Raw genomic sequence first — 22,998 nt, forward strand, 5'->3', positions numbered from 1 at the left:
TTCTGTTTAAAATACAGTTTACATAGTTTCTGAATATGCACATCACAGTATTGTTTTTCCTCTGTGGATAGAACTTTGAATCATGATAGAAGAGTATGTCAGTATTGCAGTTGGTTTCCAAGTTCATATATATATTTAAATAGGGTGTTTCAAAAGTACTTTGACAGACTTTGTAGAAAGGTTCCTTAACCAACAACACAACAAAAAAATTTCCAGAAACATAGACTCCAAAACTTTTATCTCAAGATTCATAGATTTTGTATTTCCCTTGCTGACAGAGACTGGCTTGGCCAGTGTTATGGAGACACACCCTATACTGTAAGTAACGATTTGCCAACAAATGTACTATTTGATAGGATTTTTAAAGTATTTTTGGCACACTTTAATAACTGCATTCCAACAAAGAAATTCAAAGTAGGCCTAATTGATCGAGTCCTGAAAACTAAAGTTCCAAATAGACAAAATACATGGTATACAGAACATGGCCACTCTGAAAAACCAAGTTATGTTGTTACACAATGTTTATTGTAGATTGAAGACTAATCAAGCTAAACTAGCCTATGTTAAATGTAGGAATGAATATAAAAAAGCGATCATAGAAGCCAAAAAAGCGCAAAATCTCAGAAGTACTGAGAAATCCCTCAACAAGTGCAAAGCTGCTTGGAAGCTAATAAACAGTGTTGCTAAAGATGAAGGAAATGTTACAATTAATATCTCTCTCCAAAAATTCAATGATGATATTGTTAAATCAGTTGAAGAGGTGGGAAGTAGTATTGCTAAGCCTGAAATCAGCTCATCACAGTTACTGTCAACAATACAAGTATCTTCAGTTTCTCTGAGGTCTCACCAGATTTTGTATTAAGAATAGTGAAACAGTTAAAATCATCAGACAGTGCAGACATATATGATTTATCCTGTAATATACTGAAGAAGGTCATAAGCAGTATAGTGTACTCCTTAATACATTGTATAAATTAATGTCTAGCTGAAGGATATTTTCCTGATGAGCTTAAACTGTTTAGGGTAGTTCGAGTTTATAAAAAAAAGGGGATAAAGACTCTGTCTCAAGTTACTGGCCAATTTCCATAGTCCCATCTTTTTCTAAAGTTCTGGAATGCACAGTTTACAAAAAATTATCTGATTACTTTCATAATATAGGAATTATTAGTGGATCTCAATATAGTTTTGGGAAAAACGTGTCAACAATTTATGTGATAGATGCTGTTGTAAAATACATCCATCAAGTATTTGACGATAAAGACTTTGCTCAAGTCACTTTTTGTGACCTAAGCAAAGCCTTTGACTGTGTAGAACATACACTACTACTTGAAAAATTGGACTTCTATGGTGTTAGAGGTAATAGTCTTAAACTGTTAAGATCATTTTTACAGAACCGTAAGCAAGCTGTCTCTGTGGGCAAAGAGCTGTTCAGTGTAGAACTAGTTAGGGTAGTTGTCCCACAGGGATCTGTACTGGGCCCTTTCCTGTTCCTAATAATGATTAATGACATGCTGTCATGTATTAAATCAAAAACTGTACTGTATGCAGATGATACAACTTTTCTGAACAGCAGTAATGACCTCAAGAGCCTTAAAACTTGTGTTACAAGGACAATTGTTCAAGCAGCATACTGGTTTACAGAAAATGTATTTTTGCTTAGTGAAAATAGAACTCAGCAGATAGTATTTAGTCTAAAAGACAAGCTACCATCTGATGATCCTAGTTATGTTAAGTTTTTAGGGTATATTTGGATGTCAAATTATCTTGCGGTCAACATGTCAAATATCTTAGTGGTAAGTTGTCTATGGTAATCTATCTGTTAAGGCGACCAATGGATTTTGTACCTAAAAATTATGTTAGGATATCCTATCTCTCATTCTTCCAAAGCATAATAACCTATGGTATCATTTTATGGGGAAACTCCAGTTGTGTGTGTGACATCTTTCTATTGCATAAGAAAGCTATTAGGGTAATTACAGGCTCATCACATAAGGCACACTGTAAACCTTTGTTTTCTGAGCAAAAACTTATGACAGTAGTAAACCTATATACAGGGTGTTACAAAAAGGTACGGCCAAACTTTCAGGAAACATTCCTCACACACAAATAAAGAAAAGATATTATGTGGACATGTGTCCGGAAACGCTTAATTTCCATGTTAGAGCTCATTTTAGTTTCGTCACTATGTACTGTACTTCCTCGATTCACCGCCAGTTGGCCCAATTGAAGGAAGCTAATGTTGACTTCGGTGCTTGTGTTGACATGCGACTCATTGCTCTACAGTACTAGCATCAAGCACATCAGTACGTAGCATCAACAGGTTAGTGTTCATCACGAACGTGGTTTTGGAGTCAGTGCAATGTTTACAAATGCGGAGTTGGCAGATGCCCATTTGGTGTATGGATTAGCACAGGGCAATAGAGCGTCAGAGAAGTTGCTGCTGTACAAGGTAACGTCGACCACGCCACTGTATGGAGAGTGCTACGGGAGAACCAGTTGTTTCCGTACCATGTACAGTGTGTGCAGGCACTATCAGCAGCTGATTGGCCTCCACGGGTACACTTCTGTGAATGGTTCATCCAATAATGTGCCAATCCTCATTTCAGTGCAAATGTTCTCTTTACAGATGGGACTTCATTCCAACGTGATCAAATTGTAAATTTTCACAATCAACATGTGTGGGCTGACGAGAATCCGCACGCAATTGTGCAATCACGTCATCGACACAGATTTTCTGTAAATGTTTGGGCAGGCATTGTTGGTGATGTCTTAATTGGGCCCCATGTTCTTCCACCTACGCTCAATGGAGCACGTTATCATGATTTCATACGGGATTCTCTATCTCTGCTGCTAGAACATGTAACTTTACAAGTACGACACAACATGTGGTTCATGCACGGTGGAGCTCCTGCACATTTCAGTCAAAGTGTTCGTACACTTCTCAACAACAGATTCGGTGACCAATGGATTGGTAGATGTAGACCAATTCCATGGCCTCCACGCTCTCCTGACCTCAACCCTCTTGACTTTCATTTATGGGGGCATTTGAAAGCTCTTGTCTACGCAACCTCGGTACCAAATGTAGAGACTCTTCGTGCTCGTATTGTGGATGGCTGTGATACAATACGCCATTCTCCAGGGCTGCATCGGCGCATCAGAGATTCCATGCGACGGAGGGTGGATGCATGTATCCTCGCTAACGGAGGACATTTTGAACATTTCCTGTAACAAAGTGTTTGAAGTCACGCTGGTACATTCTGTTGCTGTGTGTTTCCATTCCATGATTAATGCGATTTGAAGAGAAGTAATAAAATGAGCTCTAACATCGAAAGTAAGCGTTTCCGGACACATGTCCACATAACATATTTTCTTTCTTTGCGTGTGAGGAATGTTTCCTGAAAGTTTGGCCATACCTTTTTTGTAACACCCTGTATATATACTTATGTCTTAATCTATACGAAAAAGAGCTACTGAAGCTAAACGCAGAGAAAATACACATTGCTACAACACTAGGACGAATAGATGTATTTATACTCCGTTCCACAGACTATCAAAATCACTGAACAGTTATGAACTAATGGGGCACAAATTATTTAATAAAGTTCCACTAGCTTTGCAAGATTTATAAGAGCAACCATTCAAGCAAGCACTATATGACTGGTTAGTGGCCCACCCATTCTACGACATAAAGGATTTCATCAATTGTAATATTATACTGTAATAACAAACCGATTACTCTTTTGCAACAGGAATTATATAGTATTATAAGTATGCCTTTGTAGGGTTTCACCAATCATAATATTATACTGTAATAACAAATCTATTGTTCTTTTGCAACGTGAATTATATTGTATTTTATCTATGACCTTGTCAATTGTAATATTATAGTGTAATAACAAATTTATTACTCTTTTCCAACAGGAATGATATTGTGTTATAAGTATGACTTTGTACGATTTCATCAATTGTAACATTACACTGTAATAACAAACCTATTGTTCTATTGCAACATGAATTATATTGTATTGTATGTATGACTTTGTCTATTGCCTTAATGGCCTAACGACAATAAAATAACTCTATTCTATCAGCACAGTGAGAATTTTGTCTTTACATTTCTTTTTGTTTAGTTTTTTTTCAAAAATAATCGGCTTTGCATTTCTTGCAGAGCCAGATTACTGGCGCTGGACTTACTTTCACACATATGAAGTGATAAAAAATTTTACGCTTTGCACACATTATTCCCTTAGTCACACACGTTTTGCAGTAGCAGAGATCTAAGTTTTCCATCGCTCACGACTCTTAGCTGAAGTACCTTGTCCATGTGCGATTTTTTTGCCATATTTACGTGATGCCACATTTCGTTTTTCGGGTCTTTCAGCCACATTGTGGGAAAACGATTTCTTGTTTTGCACACAATGGCCCCTTTGTGTGTTCAGTGTATCTTAGGGGCGGTTGTACAAACTCCGGTTAGCAGCCAGTTAAGCTCTGATCCCGGAATAGCGCGGGAAACGCGTTGTACGAACCCAGAATAACGCCTAACCAGAGAATAGACTCTGGATAAGTAACTGGCGATTTTTGGCTGATTAGCGAGCTTACCGGCGCATAAGTTTTCAAGATGGCAGAAATAGTGACAGATGCAGTTGAGATAGCAATGACGAGATTTCGTTCGAACTGTCCATGAGAATGCAGGAGAAAGAAGTGAGACGTCACTGATTCCGAATTTATACCAAGATTTCGCTTATCAAGGAGAGCCATACTTAATCTTTTCAATCTTGTACATGAGAAACTGGTGCATGTGACCGACAGGTGAGGCTATTTCTCTGTTTTCTAAAATAATACTGTTTATTTGTAGTAGTATGCATTTGATTTCGGTACTTTGTGAACTCCGTCGCGATATTTAAGTAACTGAGACACATGAAAATGACGATTCGTGCCAAAATAGCCCTATTTATCAGACATGTGTTACAGTTGCTGCAGTACTGAGAAGACTGTTTCCTTCTTTTTAGCAATGCCTTAACAGACTTATCCAAATCGAAGAACCACGCCAGTTATGGATAGTATTTTTATTTTATTAACAGCTATTTCAGTTTTAGACAATAACATTGATTTTTCTTGTAGCAAAACTTTTTGTAAAACGGTAACGTTCCAGTTTCATTCAGTCACATTACTTCGAGAGCAGAAAATGTTGCTCCACTCTGTTTTCTATTAGGAATGATACTATTTGTAAACATCACAGCAGTGTCATAACAGCTTTCACCTTTTAGTGAAAATATTTGGATGACAGCCCTATTAATGGTTCAGAGCAACAACATTGTCTCCCACCTACCATTATTCACTATTCACTGAAGCCTGTGAACTATATGTGCTTACTTGAGCTATGTGTAACACAGTGAGATTACTATTCAAAAAAGTGGTGATGCCCCTCAGCTACAGAACATAGCTGTCGTGTTTCTCAAGTATCAGCGGTATAGACATAAGCCCATCAATATTTATCATAAATTAACAGATATATATATATATATATATATATATATATATATATATATATATATATATATATATATATAATATGTTATACGAGCAGAATAGGAAACTAGTTAGTGAATCTACATAGTTGTAGCATGTGGAAGCAGTGCTTGGAATGCCATGTTTATATCTTTCTTTGAATATCATGTTATTTTCAGTGTCCTCCTTTTTTCAGATTTTAGCTATCTGAAGGTAACTTAAACTGAAATATCTTCTAGTACATTTCTGTGAAGTACTATTTTCTGAAATTGATGGCTTATTGTGTCTGTTTAATGTAACAAAAAGTTTGATAGTATTCTAATGTCATGAGTTCACTCCGCCACATATTGCAGAAAATGTTGTTCACTCTTATCTCCCATTGGGACAACTACTTTCCACGTTTTAGTGAATGCTTCAGAGCAAAAAAATTATACACCACCTAGAATTATTCCTATAAACACATAAATTATTAATGCTTACTCAAGCAATGTTTAACACAGTAAAATTACCAGGAAAGTCAGCATTTGTAAGAAAGCAATAGGATATGGCTGTTATGTTTCTCAGTTATTAGTATTATCAACATAACCACATCCATATTTATCAAAAAGTAATTGTTATTTGTGTGTCTTAAGAACATAGGTACTCGACATTCAGCTGACAGAGGATATTAAGTTATTGAATATAGGAGAGGTGGCATGAGCCCCCTCTCATATTTCTATGTGTAACACAGTGAGATTACTATTCAATGAGTAATTCGATTTTCCTCTCTAATTGCATGTGGTGAAAAGTTGCTATTCCTTCACACTCAGACTCCCCACGAAGCGTCTCTGGTCACCCTGGTGGTCCGATGACCGGGGTGGTTTGATGATCTTGAAAGGGTTAAGCCGACGGGTGTGAGGGAGTCGAGTGGATGCTTTCCAGATGCCGACATAAGAGCGGCGGCGACACGCCCACAGGGCCTGACGGAGCGTCTGGGCTAGAGATTCTGTTACTTCGCAGAAACTTAGTTAAAACACTTTCTGGCGAGCTACCAGCGAGGCGTGGGAATGACTTGTGTTCCCAGGCAGTCTTGGCGGGCAAATTCCCATGTTTTCTGCAAATCATAACTGTGAGTGGCTTGCTCACGGGATAGCTCCGTGACGTAGCAAAATCGGAGCAGAAATTGGCGCCCAGTATCTCCATCGGTGGACTAGAAGTGCGCCGGCAATAGAGTGGAATTTTCCACCGGTTTTCAAGTTGCTGATTGGAAAGTTTAACCATGGCCACTGTCGTGTGGGTGGGAAGAATGTTCTGTGTTCGGCTTGTACAGGTGCTCTTGAGAGAGTCGGCTCTCGCCTTTCGGTCGGCGTAGATTATAAGACTGAGCTCTCGCTGCTCTGTACAGCCTGTCTTCCGTTGGTTGTCTAATATACTTTCATTTAATTGTAACTGTTTGATGCAGCTGCTGAAGTTTCGACTTCAACGTAACTTTCCGAGTACAGTTGGCAATTGAACGTTCTGCGTACAAGCGACCTATGTTGTCTGTATTGAGCAGTTTTGGCTAAAGTTCACTGTATCGGTGTTACTGTGTGACTTGGCTTATTAAAATCAGTCACTGTACCATCAGTGATGGTGTGGCGGGCCTTCTTCGTCTCCCTCAGAGGTGCATTTGTATTGCTAGGAAGTCTTCAGTCTAGAACAACCCAGACAAGGATAATTTGTTTGGGGCTATACTTGCGACATTATCATCACCATGACGGGATGTCGAAGCAACCAGCCATCGCCTCCAGTACGCCAGATCGTATCCTTGCTGTTAAGGAGACAGGTTGGTAATGTATGTCCGCAGCACTGGCAGATTAGGGAATTTTGCTAGGTGATAATCAGAGCTCAGCAGAGCGTGCCTGTTCGTCTTTTCTAACTTTGTTCACTCTTGGGTGTTCATTGTCTGAGTTCTCACTACTGTAGCAGCAATTAATGTTGGGTTGGCTGGGTGTTTCTCTTAAGATTTGAGTTGCAAGGAATTGTCTCCACATACAGCTTGGTCATAAATGTCATAATCTAGTTTATGGACAACCTCACCTTCACAGCATTTATTTGAGTATCCATTTTGAAGTATTGTAAATGTTAAATGTGTTTCGTTTATTATTTTGAGTTTAGTCATAATAAATCAAATTGTTATTTTGGACAGAACTTCCATTCTGTTAATCGGTAGAGCAACCCTTTCATTTCTCACTACGTTAATGAAACTGTCCTTTATCTAATTAACTGCTATCAAATTAAATTATTGCAGGTGCCAAACTCTTTTCTACACCACTTGCAGGGTCGATTACAGTCAGTTCGCTTTTCTTCTTAATCCATGTGCAACAGCAAAAGTCGGAGTTAGAAAAGGGGGGGCTTAGAGCATCATTTCCATGTGAAGATTCTAGAAGAATTTAGTGTTAAATACATTGATAGCTCCGGAACCTCGCATATACATAAACGAAACAGTGAAATGAGTGGCTAGCATGCTATGTTTTAAAATTTCTCTTGAATTATGAAACAAATTGTCTCATGTTATTCTTATTCTTTCTTTCAGAAATGACTGTTCCACCAATGAAGCAGCTACTGTTGACACTCAAATAATTTCCTCTGGTAAATTTTTCTGTCCATTGGACACATCATTGGTATTGACAAGGGGACAGCCAATAGGATTATTAAAGGGATGTGTATGACACTGTACAACATATCCAAAATACAGTTTTGTTAATTATTTCACTTCTTTGATGTGATAAAGCGAAACTAAAAGAAACATATGTATATCGAATAATGTACTTTTATTGTGAAACAATTTGTTTAATTTTTAATTTCTGATCCTAATTTTGAAATTCATGCTTTTTTTAAACCAATACAGTTCTTTCTCTCTTATCTGCTTCTTGTCATGCTACTTTTGAAGCAGTGCCATCTGCAACTCCGCCAATTTTTCCACATTTGAGAACAGGTATTTTTATTCTGAAAACAAGAAGGACAGTTTTAAGTTGAAATGAGTATAGAAAAGGAACACAGTGAAGGTGCCATGCCTTCAATTACTTCCGCTTCCCTCCCAGATTACATACAGCTGCTGAAGATGATTGCAAAAGTGAAAACTATATATGAAATAGTTATTCTTCCTCACACATTTGGGATGAGATCGATAACAGCTTCCTGTTTGGATATGTGACATACGTGCGTTTCTATGCGGGGATCATAAAAAAAATTATGGTTGTTTATCGCAAATGCTGGCATCTAATTTTTCTGTATACGCTCAATATAATTATTAATAACCACATCATAGAGACAAGCGTTCTATGTGCCCAATAACTGAAAAAGTAGGTGCACTGTGTTCAGTAATTCAGCAAAGGTACTTTCTGTAGAAACCCCTCACTGCTGTAATGATGTAGTCATTATAAGACATAAAGACAACAGCAAGTTAGCCAGTAACACCTCTCAGGATTGTCAGTCGAATCAGTCTGAATGATGTCTGTGTTGTGACTGTTGGAACTCTGGAAAGACCAACTATTTCACAAAGCAGATGGCATTTCACAGTTATTTTTATAGTATGTCCCTACTTGGACTGTGGGGTACTTTCCTTGACAGCTTTATCAAATCGTATGTCCCTACATGGACTGTGGCGTCCTTTCCTTGACAGCTTTATCAAATCGTAATTTCATTGTACACAACTTAGAACTTACATTACACGTATGGGGAGACACTGCTACCTTTCCTAGTCATAATACTTTCATGTTTCTTTCTTAAGGGGAAAAATCGTTCGCCTGTTGCAGCTCCTCTATCCATCTGTGTGAAGTTATTCATGAATGGAAAATACCGTATATTTTTTCTCGTACTTTATTCGGAGATCTAGACAGATCTCTTACTGCTCAAACAACAAATACCTGAGCCTTTGACTAATTTTACAATAGACCGTTACACTGTTATGCATGCAAGTACTTTACAAACTTAGTTAAATATTTTGCACTAATGTTTTCATTAAATGAGATCACAGAACCTTTTCGAGTTTTCTGCTACACTCGTGAATTCATGTACAGTATCTACCAGCCTCAAAATATCCTCAAACTCACAATTTTGCAGTCTGGAACGCTTATCGCTCACGTTAGAGGCGCTATTTTTGCAGACGACGACTAAATTAAGTATGAAGTAACGTACGCGAAGATACCCAGTGTGCTCTTAAGTTGTTGCCGACTTACCTCGACCGGAACGCTATTCCGGGAACAAATAACAGGGGAATAAAATTGTGTCGTACACGGCGCGCTCCAAGTTAACCAGTGGTTAGCCTGTTCTATGGTTAGCTATCCCTGGATTTAACGCGACATTGTACAAGTGACCCTTAGGCTTACCATATTCTGTCATTGTCAACTGAGCAGTCATATTATCATTGTTGCTACATTTCGGAGACAACTGAGCTACGAAAGGACGTGCTTGTAATCAATATTAGTCTCAATTCGAGCCCTTATTTCTCTGTTGGAATCATAATTTTTAGATATATACTACTTTGCAATATATGTCCAGGAAACGATTATAAAAAAAAGTACATCGTATTGTTTATTGTACTCAGCGTAACCCGTACACGATATAGTGAGGTGAAATATTTCTTACTTAAAATGAAAGATATATCCTTTCACGCAAATATCGATATGAGTTGTACTTCTCATTGACGAAGATCCTTGCTTGCGGCTTGCAGCAGTATAGGTGTAGGTGAAGTTTTGTTATTTACATTTTGAGAGGACGCAAACAAAGTGAATGTTTGAATGAAATGACATGCCAGTATGTGGAATCTGTGCTACATTCAAATTTTAATTATGGTTATAGACGTTTTTGGAAGTCCACAGGAGGATTTAATGGCGAATGATACGTCGTGAGTATTAATTGTCTGAATGTTACTATTTATTTTACATTGCCGACAGCGGAAAGGACAGTTTGATGTGGTTACTTCAGTAGAGACACATACTGTTATGTTTTAGATTGCGTGAGCCAATTACAGCTACAATTCTGTACAAGAATGTTTACTTTTTTTAAAAAAAATGCGGTTAATCGGTCTTCCGTTGACAACATTTGGCGTGCGCAAACGTTCACGTTTACGAAAATTATGGCTTATCACATTTTTGGTTTGCACCATGATATACCATTGGGTTTCAACAGGGCTGACACTTTTGCAGTAGAGTGTTAAAATAGGTCTCTTCAGAGATTTGGTCATGATCAAATTGCTACAGTTTAAAGTGGCCCAATGTTAACATGATACACAAATACTCAACGTCCAGATAATAATTAATGCCTAAAAAAAATATGGAAGTCTATAATAAACCCTGTTTCTTAATGAATAAGACAGAGATAATGTCTGTGTGGAAATATCTGGGAATGTACTGCCTTTTTCTTTGTGGTGGTTCACGTTTATGGATGATACGTTTGTGTGTGTGTGTGTGTGTGTGTATTTTTTGAGCTATTTATTTTCATAGTGTTATAGCAAATCCAACATCATTGTAAGATAATCCCTGGAAGAGCCAACAGAGTGAGGTGGCGCAGTGGTTAGCACACTGGTCTCGCATTTGGGAAGACGACGGTTCAATCCTGCATGTGGCCATACTGATTTAGGTTTCCTGTAATTTTCGTAAATCGCTCCAGGCAAATGCTGGGATGGTTCCTTTGAAAAGGCACAGCTGACTTCCTTCCCTAATTCGATGAGACCGATGACTTCGCTGTTTGGTATCCTCCCTCCAAACAACTCAACCCCCGCTGGAAGAGCCAATGAAATGAAAATGAATGAGTAATGTGGTCTTGTCTCTTTTGTGTTGAGGCATTCTTTTCTTTTCCTGTTACTGTTGACAGTCCAGTAGCAAGTGTAAAGTTCTGTTGTCCATTTTTCTTTCAAGACACAGTGAAGTTCCACATCTGTTACAGTAATATCCAGATAACACTCAAGTGGTACATTTATAAAGCCACTGTGATTCATAATTTACTATTGGAATGTTGTAAACTGCCACATGTTTAGTGTGTTATGATAATTGTGATAGTGCCTGATTATTACCATGTTTCATTGAAACATCGTGTGTTAGGCCTTCATGTACAACTTTTGAATGTAGCTAGACTTGTATTTTTAATATTATAGTGGAAAATTCCCATGATCTTTCTGCTGCTACATTATCGCTAGATACCACCTTAAATGATGATGTATTAAGTATTTCTAATGTCTAGCCATATTTCACATTTTGTAACTTATTCTAGTAAAGTTTTTTCACACACAAATTCTTCACATATTATTTTATTATCACATCACTACATGTTTCTCCACTTTTCTTTGGTGCCATAAGGCATCCTCAACCTGTGATCATATTTTACAAATATGATTGAAACCATTTATTTTCTCTCTGTTATCCCTATTGCTTCCACAAAGAATTTCATGACTAACAGTATTGAAAGCTTTGGAAAGATATAAAATAACTCAACCATGCTCTTATTGTTATCCAGGATTCTAATTATTTCATATGTGTAATCCACTATTACTGTTTCCATACTTCTACCTGTTTGAAAGCGGTGTCGATTACTGTTCAGTAGATTGTGGTCATTTAAGTGCTTGGTGATTTGTGGTTTCATTAATGTTTCAATTACTTTAGAAAATACTGAGAGGAGTGATATGGATCAACAGTTTTCTACTTAATGCTTATTGTCACTTTCAAATAAAGGTGTTGCTTTTGAGATTTTTGCTCTGTGGGGGAACACTTCCTCAGTGAATGATAAATTAACAATATGAAATGACATTTTGTATGTGAGGCTTTTCATCACCTTTTCACAGGTATATAATGATCTAAAAAAACTAAATTTACTACTTTATGTTCACTAGTTGGAACTAAACTCGAGCTGTATGCAAGTGTATGATCCATCAGTTTATCCTGATTTGTGAAATTTAAGCTAAGTGTTTGGGAAGCATTTATTAAGTAATCTCATAAGTCTTTCATATTCTACGAACTGGGGGTCTGTGGATCTTTTTAATTCAGGAGAGAGCCTTTTTACGTACCTACGGGGAGTATTAATACATAACGCAACCCAGGAACTAAATTTAATGAACTGGCTTGAATGGTATTTTGTCATTTTCTTCAGAAAATGCATTTCAAAATTGATTGTGAATACAGAAGAGTAAACATTGTTAGTGCCCGATTGTGCAAGTGCTTCTAACCAAGATTCATTGTTTAGACTATCAACAAAACCAGCACAGTTCTCCACAAAAATTTATTTTCTGAGAAAGAAGTACATCACTTTCTTTAACAATTATAGCTGGAATTGTAAGAATGAGGGCTTTGTGATCAAATAGCACTACATCAGTATTAATAATTTCTATCTCTGTGGTGTCCATACTTGGAAATATGTTGTCTATAAATCTTAATGTTCTGTTTATTAATTCTTGCGGGGCTATTTATAAGAGGAAATGTGTTGAAGCTGTGCAATGCGTTGAGATGTAGCTTCCTTGATGCAGAATAATTCACAAAGTTTGTAGGAAACCTCCCACAAACAATTACGGCGACTTTTTCACTAACCTTATGTCCAGCAAAGACTAATTTATTAGTGTACATGATTGTCCCCTCTATATTATCTGTATACTGCTATAATTATTGTTACCCAGCTCCCCCATGCAACTGAACAGCAGAAGCTTTGAAGTGCTTTTTGATACTCAGTGCTGTATAATCATCAGTAACATAAGCCTACAATTCACACACAATCATTTGTCATCCGCACTATGGCGTCACCACCCCCCCCCCCCCCCCCCCCCACCCAACTGGAGGAGTCAGTGGTCAACTAACTCCATTAGGACATTCTTCATGATATTCTTCCACAAGTTAAAATATATCACTGCATAATGTAATAGGTGAACATCCATGAAACACTTGCTTTTCCTGACACCAAATGAAACTGCCGATTATTAGGTTGAATTCAAGACAGAAACCTCAAACCAATTTATTTGCTTTAAAGCTTGTCATCAGCATTATTAGCCATTTGAAGGCAGACCAGTATTCAAACCAGGACAGTCGCTTTTAATATGCAATATGTACCTGCTGAGCCAGGTCAGAACTGCAGGAACAACACACTGGATCATTGAAACTGTGAGTCATGCCGTGAAATTTTCTCTAATTGCTGGGTTTTTGTAGCATCGTTTGTATTGACAGAAAGCTGGGTTTGAGATCCATTTCAGTACACAGTTTTAAGATTTGGGTAGTGCATTATGTGCAAGCTCATGGCAAGTTAGCAGAAGTTTCAGACTGAGAGTAGCAGTATTCATGAATTTACTGCAGCAGCAAATTATTGACTTAACATTACTCCTGCATATGCATTCTGTGGTTCTACAGTCCATTGTGGACCTGTGCCTCTTCAACAATTTTCCACCAGATGTCCCTGGTTCCATGCTAGTGCTTTCCAGTTTCTGTATCCCATTGTCTACAGGTCTTCTTTGACTTCATTTATTCACCTGGTTTACAGTCAGCTGTGACTGCTTTGCCCTTTCTGGTTAGTATCTTCTTAGATGCCTCTGTATCATCTATCCGTGCCACATCACTGGCGAACCTGTCTTGCTGTCTGTACTGTTTTCTGGTGGCTATATGTATGTGGTATGAAGCTCATTGTTATACAGTCTTCTGTATGTTGCACCTTTGCAGCAGGGGCCCGTTATTCTGCAGAGTGCCTTCCTCTCAAAGACATCCAGCATGTTGGTTAGTGTCAAAGTGGCTGAGGCATAAGTGAGCACTGGTCTTATAAGTGTTTTGTAGATGAGTAATTTAGTGGTCCGAGATAAGGGCCTTGAAGAAAATATTGTTTTAGGACAGATAAGCTCTGTTGGCTGCCACTAGGTGGTGGTTAATTTCACATGAAGTGTCACCACTGTAGGTCACAGTTGATCCCAGGTATTTAAACTCAACCTTCTCAAATTCACAGCCAGATACCATTACTGACTTCGGCATGTTTCCCCCTTTTCTCTTTTACAGGCCAAATGTTTAGTCGTAGACTCTAGCATACTAAGAAGCAATTTTTGACAATCTTCTAGTGATTTTAAAGTTTCCAACAGACAAAAAAACTTGAATTGGTATGTGCTTGAGAACAGAGAAAATTTTGTAGCATATCAAAAAGATTCTCCTTCACCTGCAGGTTATCAGGCTACATATAAATTTAGGACAAGAAATTTTTATCTTGCAAAGTGTTGTCCTGCATGCAATTACTATAGTTACAGAAAAATATCAAATCTGTCAGTACCATCCATCTATTTAGACCCATGACATCATAAGAACTGTGGACATAAATGTTTCTTTAAAATCTATTGTTGGAGCTACAAGCTCGTATTTCTGAAGCATATAAGCATGCATGAACCAGAAACAAAACTCAATATGTGTGTGAACTCTTCACATTCATGTTGTGCTCTTGCATAATTTTGATAGCTAATGTATCTACATGAGGCAATACTAGATTCAAAACTGCTGAGAAATGTCACCCTCACTAGGATTGTACGACAAAGCCTGCATGCTGTCTCTTATAAACACCTTGGGCATTATTTCAAGCAATTTTGGCAAAACATCTGATTTAATACCTTCATACCCAATGGAAAAACCGAGCGAGGTGGCGCAGTGGTTAGACACTGGACTCGCATTCGGAAGGACGACGGTTCAATCCCGCGTCCGGCCATCCTGATTTAGGTTTTCCGTGATTTCCCTAAATCACCCCAGGCAAATGCCGGGATGGTTCCTCTGAAAGGGCACGGCCGACTTCCTTCCCCATCCTTCTCTATTCCGATGAGACCGATGACCACGCTGTCTGGTCTCCTTCCCCAAACCAACCAACCAACCAACCCAATGGAAAAAGGGGGGAGGGACTATTAAAATAAGAATTATATAGGCATCATTGGAAAAGAATAAATGTAACTCTTTGAGAATGTTGGAGCAGTTATTAAATACTTATGGATAAATATATGAAAGACGAGATTGTTGCCCACAAATATAAAGACTTCCCTTTATAACATGGAATTTTTGTTTATCTTTCATAATGGTTCAGCATTCTTTTATAATCCATGATTGAAGGATTCTTTTTGCAATTTCTGCTTCATTGCTTGTGTTTGAGTGTGGTTGTATCTGCCAAAATCGTGGTTTTGGTGACAGACTGATCTGTAGTGTAACCCAAGGTAAAGGTTAGTTTGGTGAATCTGGTGGTGATGTGATGCAACCAACAAACATGAATACAACATGAAGATAGTGGTAGCTAACTAATCTGTATCGTAAACCAAGGCCCCTTATGTAAGAATGTTTTATGTGACTTACCGAACGAAAGTGCTGGCAGGTCGATAGACACACAAAAAAACACAAACATACACACGAAATTCAAGCTTTCGCAACAAACTGTTGCCTCATCAGGAAAGAGGGAAGGAGAGGGAAAGACGAAAGGATGTGGGTTTTAAGGGAGAGGGTAAGGAGTCATTCCAATCCCGGGAGCGGAAAGACTTACCTTAGGGGGGAAAAAGGACAGGTATACACTCGCGAACACACACACACACACACACACACACACACACACACACACACACACACACATATATATCCATCCGCACATGCACAGACACAAGCAGACATGTCTGCTTGTGTCTGCGTATGTGCGGATGGATATATGTGTGTGTGTGTGTGTGTGTGTGTGTGTGTGTGCGCGTGTGCGCGAGTGTATACCTGTCCTTTTTTCCCCCTAAGGTAAGTCTTTCCGCTCCCGGGATTGGAATGACTCCTTACCCTCTCCCTTAAAACCCACATCCTTTCGTCTTTCCTTCTCCTTCCCTCTTTCCTGATGAGGCAACAGTTTGTTGCGAAAGCTTGAATTTCGTGTGTATGTTTGTGTGTCTCTCGACCTGCCAGCACTTTCGTTCGGTAAGTCACATCATCTGTGTTTTTAGATATATTTTTCCCACGTGGAATGTTTCCCTATTGCAAATAGCAAAGTAAATTCAGAAAAGTTTAATTACACAACCTCGGACAACACATTATGTATGTTGTACATCAATATAAAAAACTATGTATAATACATGAACAGTGAACACTGTGCAAAAGGGGGAAGGGGGCGGAAGTGCACCACATATATCTTAAAAATTTGACGTTTAGGTACACTTAGCCCATCCTGCACTTTTTGCATCTCTTGCTCAAGATCTGTAAACTTGGCTGTTATTTATAGGAAGTCTGCAACATCAGAACATTGTAGCAAATTGCAGGAAGGCCTGCAGAGGATCAGTGGTTGGGACAGGACTTGAAAGTTGATCATAAATATAACCTATTGCATATAAGTAGACAAAGAGGCACATTACAGTTGGCTTACAGTATTAGCGATAAATTACTGAAACCATTAACAGTGTAAAATATCTTGGAATAATTGTTTGGAGTTAAGCTCAATGGCCACATGAAACTAGTTGTAGGGAAAGCAGATTCCAGGCTAAGATGCTCTGGCAGAACTTATGGAAATCTAATTCACGCACCAAAGAATTTCTTACAAAGCACATGTTTGACCAATTCTTGATTATAGTTCATCAGTCTTAGATCTTTACGAAGTTGGATTAATGCAAGAAATAGAGAAGATCCAACAAAGTGTAGCAGATTTAATACTCATTAAACTCAAATGGTAGAAGCTACAAGAAAGATGATGTGGATCATAGTGAGGCTTTATTGTTGCAATTCCGAGAACATACATTCCAAGAGAAGTTGAGCAAGATGCTACTTCCTCCCACATAGACTCCACATCTCATGAAATACCCATATTGAGGAAGTTGGAGGAGTGGCAGTCTAAGCTCACTGGAGACTCAAGACACTAAAACTAAATCACACACACACACACACACACACACACACACACACACACACACACACACACACAGTCCGATTAGAAATTGATGTAAAAATGAGTAATATAGATGTAATGTCTGACAAAAAATATGAAGTATTTATAGTGTGTGTAGTCTGTGCTCTAGAAAATGTACTATACATACTGAAAGATATAGGTGAGAGACAGATCAACATTTAGCACAGCAGCCACCAGGTAGAATGCAACAAAATAATATAGAATAGGATAAAAAATTACATTTTCTTTTATATGTCCGGAAACAAGCTTGTACAATTATAATATCTGTTATTTTCGCAACCTGATATAGTGGTTACATTAAAGCACATTTTCATACCTTTATTTTACTGAAAACCCCAGTAACTTCATTGAAATCTATTTCATTTGAAACTTTTCTTTCAGTTGATAAAATGAACAAATTGGCTAGTCATTCTTGGTTTAGCATAGAACGAAGATAATTTTTCATTTGTTTCACTTTGGAAAAAACTTCTCTAGCATCAAGCAATTGAAACAGAAATGATCAAGAACTGTTGTAGTATAAGTGATGTGCAAGGCAGTGATTCACCGAAGACCCATTTAATTATAAATTGAAGGATTTCTTGGGCTGCCCATCTAGCGGCAATTTCCACATTTTTATTGATTGCATTTAGATGCCTATGATACCTTTTTATTTCTTCTGGCTCCTGATCCTTATGAAACTCATTGTAAATTTCTCTCAGTTTCAAGAGTGTTACATCTAGAGTGTCATTGGAAGCTTCAAGCAAAAATTTTGTTTCAACAATTTGGAAAAGTTTGGTGATTCCCTTCATCACAGTGTATAGTTGTGACAGTTCTTGTATAAATTGGTCCATTCATTTAAACATTGATTGATGGAATTTTCTCAAATCGATAATCCAGTGTCATGAACTAGTTCACCCAGCATTGCTATATTTACCCTTCTCCTTCCTCGTCAATCAATGTTAATGTCTAATCATTGGATTTTTTAGTGCCAAAAGTAACAGCATTGTCTATAATTGTAGTTTGTTTTATTAGTAATAACTCATTCAGGATTTTTAAGTTTGTGAGTCCTTTATTTTAAGTCATTTTTCTAGATTGTGGATACTATTGAATTAAATTTATTTCCTCCCTTAGTGTGTGTCAAAATTTGATATAGGTCAAAAGGTGAAATCTCACATAATGGGAAGGAGCAAGCTTGCTGTAGGTCTAAGTATCAAGGTTTGGCTTGGATGGATCATGCATATCTTCTAATGTGCTAACAGTTGTTTCCAGGATTTCTTTTATGAGTTTAACTGACTTGCATTGAGCACTCCAGCGAGTATTAGTTGTTTCCAACTTTTCCTGTTTTTTTTTACAAGTAATTCCCATCTGTGTGTAGATCATGAGAAGAATGTATATAACTTCTCTGCTGTTCGGGCCATGTTAGAGTGAACACAAGGGAATGCAGGAACTACTGAAAGATTTAAAGAATGATCGGTACAGGGACTGAACAGACCTTTTGGACTGAGTTCTCAAATTTTTTGTTGTACTACTACAGCTGACATTCACACGGCATTGTCATAAGCTTGAGCCCTGCACGATGCAGTACCCAGCTCATCTTTTTTAAGCTGCTGTTGAGTATCTTCTCACATACCCTCTGCAGTCTTCCCTGACAAAAAAATATACATAAAGTGGCTTATCGAACATCCACAATGTTGTCTTCTGAATAGGTGTATCTAATTATTTGACTCACCTCATTGGTGCTGTCAAAAATTATTCCTTAATATTTATCCCTTTTTATCTGTACAATAACGTTTTCCTTAAAATGTTTGCTCAAAATAAAAATAAATTCATTTTGTGTCCCTTTTGACAAATAAGAAGGCATTCTCTGATCACCAGTGTACTCACCAAGTTTTAAACAATGCCCCTTCAATACTGGATCACATTTCATCATCAGTTGCACCAGTTATGAGAAATTTGCTGCTTTCCAATGAAATTTCTTCACGATGACTACTGGAAATGAGGTTTAGCTGTGCTCCAAATCATTTAATATCGAAAAAGCGATGTAAAATGTTTCTCCATTTCTTGGCCTTATCATTAACAATCTTCTGATTATCTTTGTCAGTCGTTATATTAAGCATCAAGCCCTAACAGTGTGTATCCCATTTTTCTAAATTTAATAGTTGTTCAGGTGATGATTCATACTTTGATATCTTTGGATTCAATTTACACGATTGACAGATGTCACAAATAAATTTATTTTTGTTTGTATCACCCTCAGAGACAAATAATCGGCAGCAAAAGCAGTACAGTTTCTTTGTTGATGGTGAGTATAGCGTTCATTTCTTTACATATCTAGTCTTGTTCAAATGTGGATGAAACTGCAACAAAGGTGTGTTCTATGAGTGTGTTCACCTGATCTTTCAATAGATTCAAAAGGTCCCACCTTGTTTTAATATACTTCACTACTCTGTTCAATAATCACAATTTTGATATGCTCTGGAAACATTTATTTGCCAGTGTGCAGTACCACTGGAAGAAGAGGAGTCGAATTTAGATGCATCACAAATATTTTCATTCTCAGCAATTTTCTCATCATTACTATCTTGATTAACAGGTAAGTAGAGACCTCTGTACAGGGCGATTTCGTGATGATGTAACAGACTTTCAAGGATGAGGTGGACAAGGGTAAATGTATCAATTTGAGGCAAGGTCCCTTTTCTGGAAATGACAGTGTCGAAAGTTATAAGCAAAAATCATTCTGATACCTGTGACTGTAGAATACATGCACTGGTACTGTTGTTGCTAAGATTGTAGAGTGGTAACTTCCTAAAAGAAAAGTGTAGTAAACATGGGCTGTAAAATGTGTATGTTAAGAGCACTTGTTTATCTTCACTACAGTGAGACATATTTCTTCTACTGTATGGTCTTTGGTTTCCATATTTTTGGAGGAGGTAGTATGGACTGAAACAAGGGGGGGAAAATGCATTACATATTGACTCTAAAATGCATACTTTAAGAACTATGGCCACTTGTTCGGTAGAATAGATGTCTCTCTCAGCAGCAAAGATGAAGTAATGCTCGTAACTCTTAAGGCATGCATTTTAGATCCCATGTTTACTTTGTTCTCGTCTATACTACAACCTCTGAAAGTAGCGTACCCTGCAGCCTTAGCAACAACAGTGCCAATACATGTATACCAGTGTCAGACGTATCAGAACAATGTTCACTTATAACTTTTGACTCGATCGTTTCCGTATCAGGGTCCCATACCTCAAACTGATATAGTTACCCTTCTCCATCATCCCTGAAAGTTTGTAATATCATCACATAATCAGCCTGTATTTTGTATATGTATTGGGCTTCAAACTCCAAACTGCCACATATTTACTGAAAATCTTTTGTCCATCTACATCTACGTGATTACTCTGCTATTCACGATTAAGTGCCTGGCAGAGGGTTCAATGAACCACCTTCAAGCTTTGTCTCTACCATTCCACTCTCAAATGGCATGCAGGAAAAACGAGCACTTAAATTTTTCTGCGAGAGCCCCAATTTCTCTTATTTTATCATGATGATCATTTCTCTCTATGTAGGTGGGTGCCAACAGAATGTTTTTGCAATTAGAGGAGAAAACTGGTGATTGAAATTTCATGAGAAGATCCTGTCACAATGAAAAACGCCTTTGTTTTAATGATTGCCATTCCAATTCATGTATCGTGTCTGTGGCACTATCTCCCTTATTTCATGATAATACAGAACGAGCTGCCCTTCTTTGAGCTTTTTCAATATCATTTGTTAGTCCCACGTGATACGGATCCCACACCGCACTGTAACACTCCAGAATAGGGCGGACAAGTGTAGTGTAAGCAGTCTCTTTTGCATATCTGTTGCACCTTCTAAGTGTTCTCCAATGAAACACAATCTTTGGTTTGCTCTACCCACAACATTATCTGTGTGATTGTTCCAACTTAGGTCATTTGCAATTGTAATCACTAAGTATTTAGTTGAATTTACAGCCTTCAGATTTGTGTGTCTTATCTCATAATCGAAATTTAGCTGATTTCTTTTAGTACTCGTGTGAATAACTTCACACTTTTCTTTATTCAGGGTCAATTGCCACTTTCCGCACCACACAGATATCTTATCTAAATCATTTTGCAATTTGTTTTGGTCATCTGATGACTTTACAAGATGGTAAATAGCATCTGCAAATAATCCAAGAGGGCTACTCACATTGTCTCCTATGTCGTTAATATAGATCAGGAACAATACAGGGCCTATAACACTTCCTTGCAGAATGCCGGATATTACTTCTGTTTTACTCGATGACTTTCCATCTGTTACTACGAACTGTGACCTTTGTGACAGGAAATCACCAATCCAGACGCACAACTGAGGCCATACTCCGCAGGCACGCTGTTTGGTTAGAAGACGCTTCTGAGAAACGGTGTCGAAAGCCTTCTGAAAATCTAAAAATATGGAGTCAATTTGACATCCCCTGTCGATAGCACTCATTACTTCATGAGTATAAAGAGTTAGTTGTGTTCCACAAGAACAATATTTTCTGAGTCCATGCTGACTGTGTGTCAGTAATTCATTTTCTTCGAGGTACTTCATAATGTTCGAATACAGTATATGTCACGAAAACCCTACTGCAAATCAACATTAGTGATATGGGCCTGTAATTCAGCAGATTACTCTATTTCCCTTTTTGGGTATTGGTGTGACTTGAGCAACTTTCCAGTCTTTAGATACGGAACTTTCTTTGAGCGAGTCATTGTATATAATCGCTAAATATGGAGCTATTGCATCTGCATACTCTGAAAGGAACCTGACTGGTATACCATCTGGACCAGATGCCTTGCCTTTATTAAGTGATTTAAGCTGCTTTGATACACCGAGGATATCTACTTCTATGTGTCTCATCTTCACAGTTGTTCTTGATTGGAATTCGGGAATATTTCCTTAATCTTCTTTGGTGAAGGAGTTTCAGAAAACCGTGTTTAATAACTCTGCTTTGGTTACACTGTCGTCAGTGACTTCACCATTTCCTATCACGCAGTGAAGGTATTGATTGCATCTTGCCACTGGTGTTTTTTATATATGACCAGAATCTCTTTTGGTTTTGTGCCAGATTCACGGACAGAGTTTCATTGTGGAAATTATTAAAAGCATCTCACATTGAAGCATGCACTATATTTCGAACATCTGCAAAACTTTGCCAATCTTCAGAATTTTGCGTTCTTTTAAATTTGGCATGCTTTTTTTCGTTGTTTCTGCAACAGCGATCTGAACCGTTTTGTGTACCAAAGCGGATCAGTACCATCACTTATTAATTGCTGTCGATACTATCTCTTTGAAATCATTCCACAACTTTTCTTCGCTTACGTGAGCACATTGGAAGGAGTGGAGACTGTCTCTTAAAAAGGCATTAAGAGCATTTTTATCAGCTTTTTTAAATAGCTGTACTTTGCATTTCTTTTTGATGGTTGTGGGTGTTACGATATTCAGCCTAGCAGCCACTGCATTGTGATCACTAATCCCTGTATTCGTCATGATACTCCCTATTTGTCCAGGATTATTTGTTGCTAAGAAGTCAAGTATGCTATCACAACCATTTACGCTTCGAGTAGGCTCATGAACTAATTGTTCAAAATAATT

General features: G+C 37.8%; 1 protein-coding gene across 1 annotated transcript in view; it reads left to right on the top strand.

Moving 5' to 3' along the window:
- The first annotated feature begins 10,200 nt into the window (after positions 1–10,200).
- The window catches only part of LOC124556448 (tyrosine-protein kinase transmembrane receptor Ror-like), a 127,081-nt gene continuing 114,283 nt past the window's right edge, over positions 10,201–22,998 (top strand). Inside the window, exon 1 of the mRNA XM_047130397.1 lies at positions 10,201–10,375. Coding sequence (XP_046986353.1) covers positions 10,287–10,375 — 89 coding nt within the window. The 5' untranslated portion in view covers positions 10,201–10,286. The remainder of the gene's footprint in view (positions 10,376–22,998) is intronic.

Source organism: Schistocerca americana, chromosome X (assembly GCF_021461395.2).
Source record: "Schistocerca americana isolate TAMUIC-IGC-003095 chromosome X, iqSchAmer2.1, whole genome shotgun sequence".
Classification (NCBI taxonomy): Eukaryota; Metazoa; Arthropoda; class Insecta; order Orthoptera; family Acrididae; genus Schistocerca; species Schistocerca americana.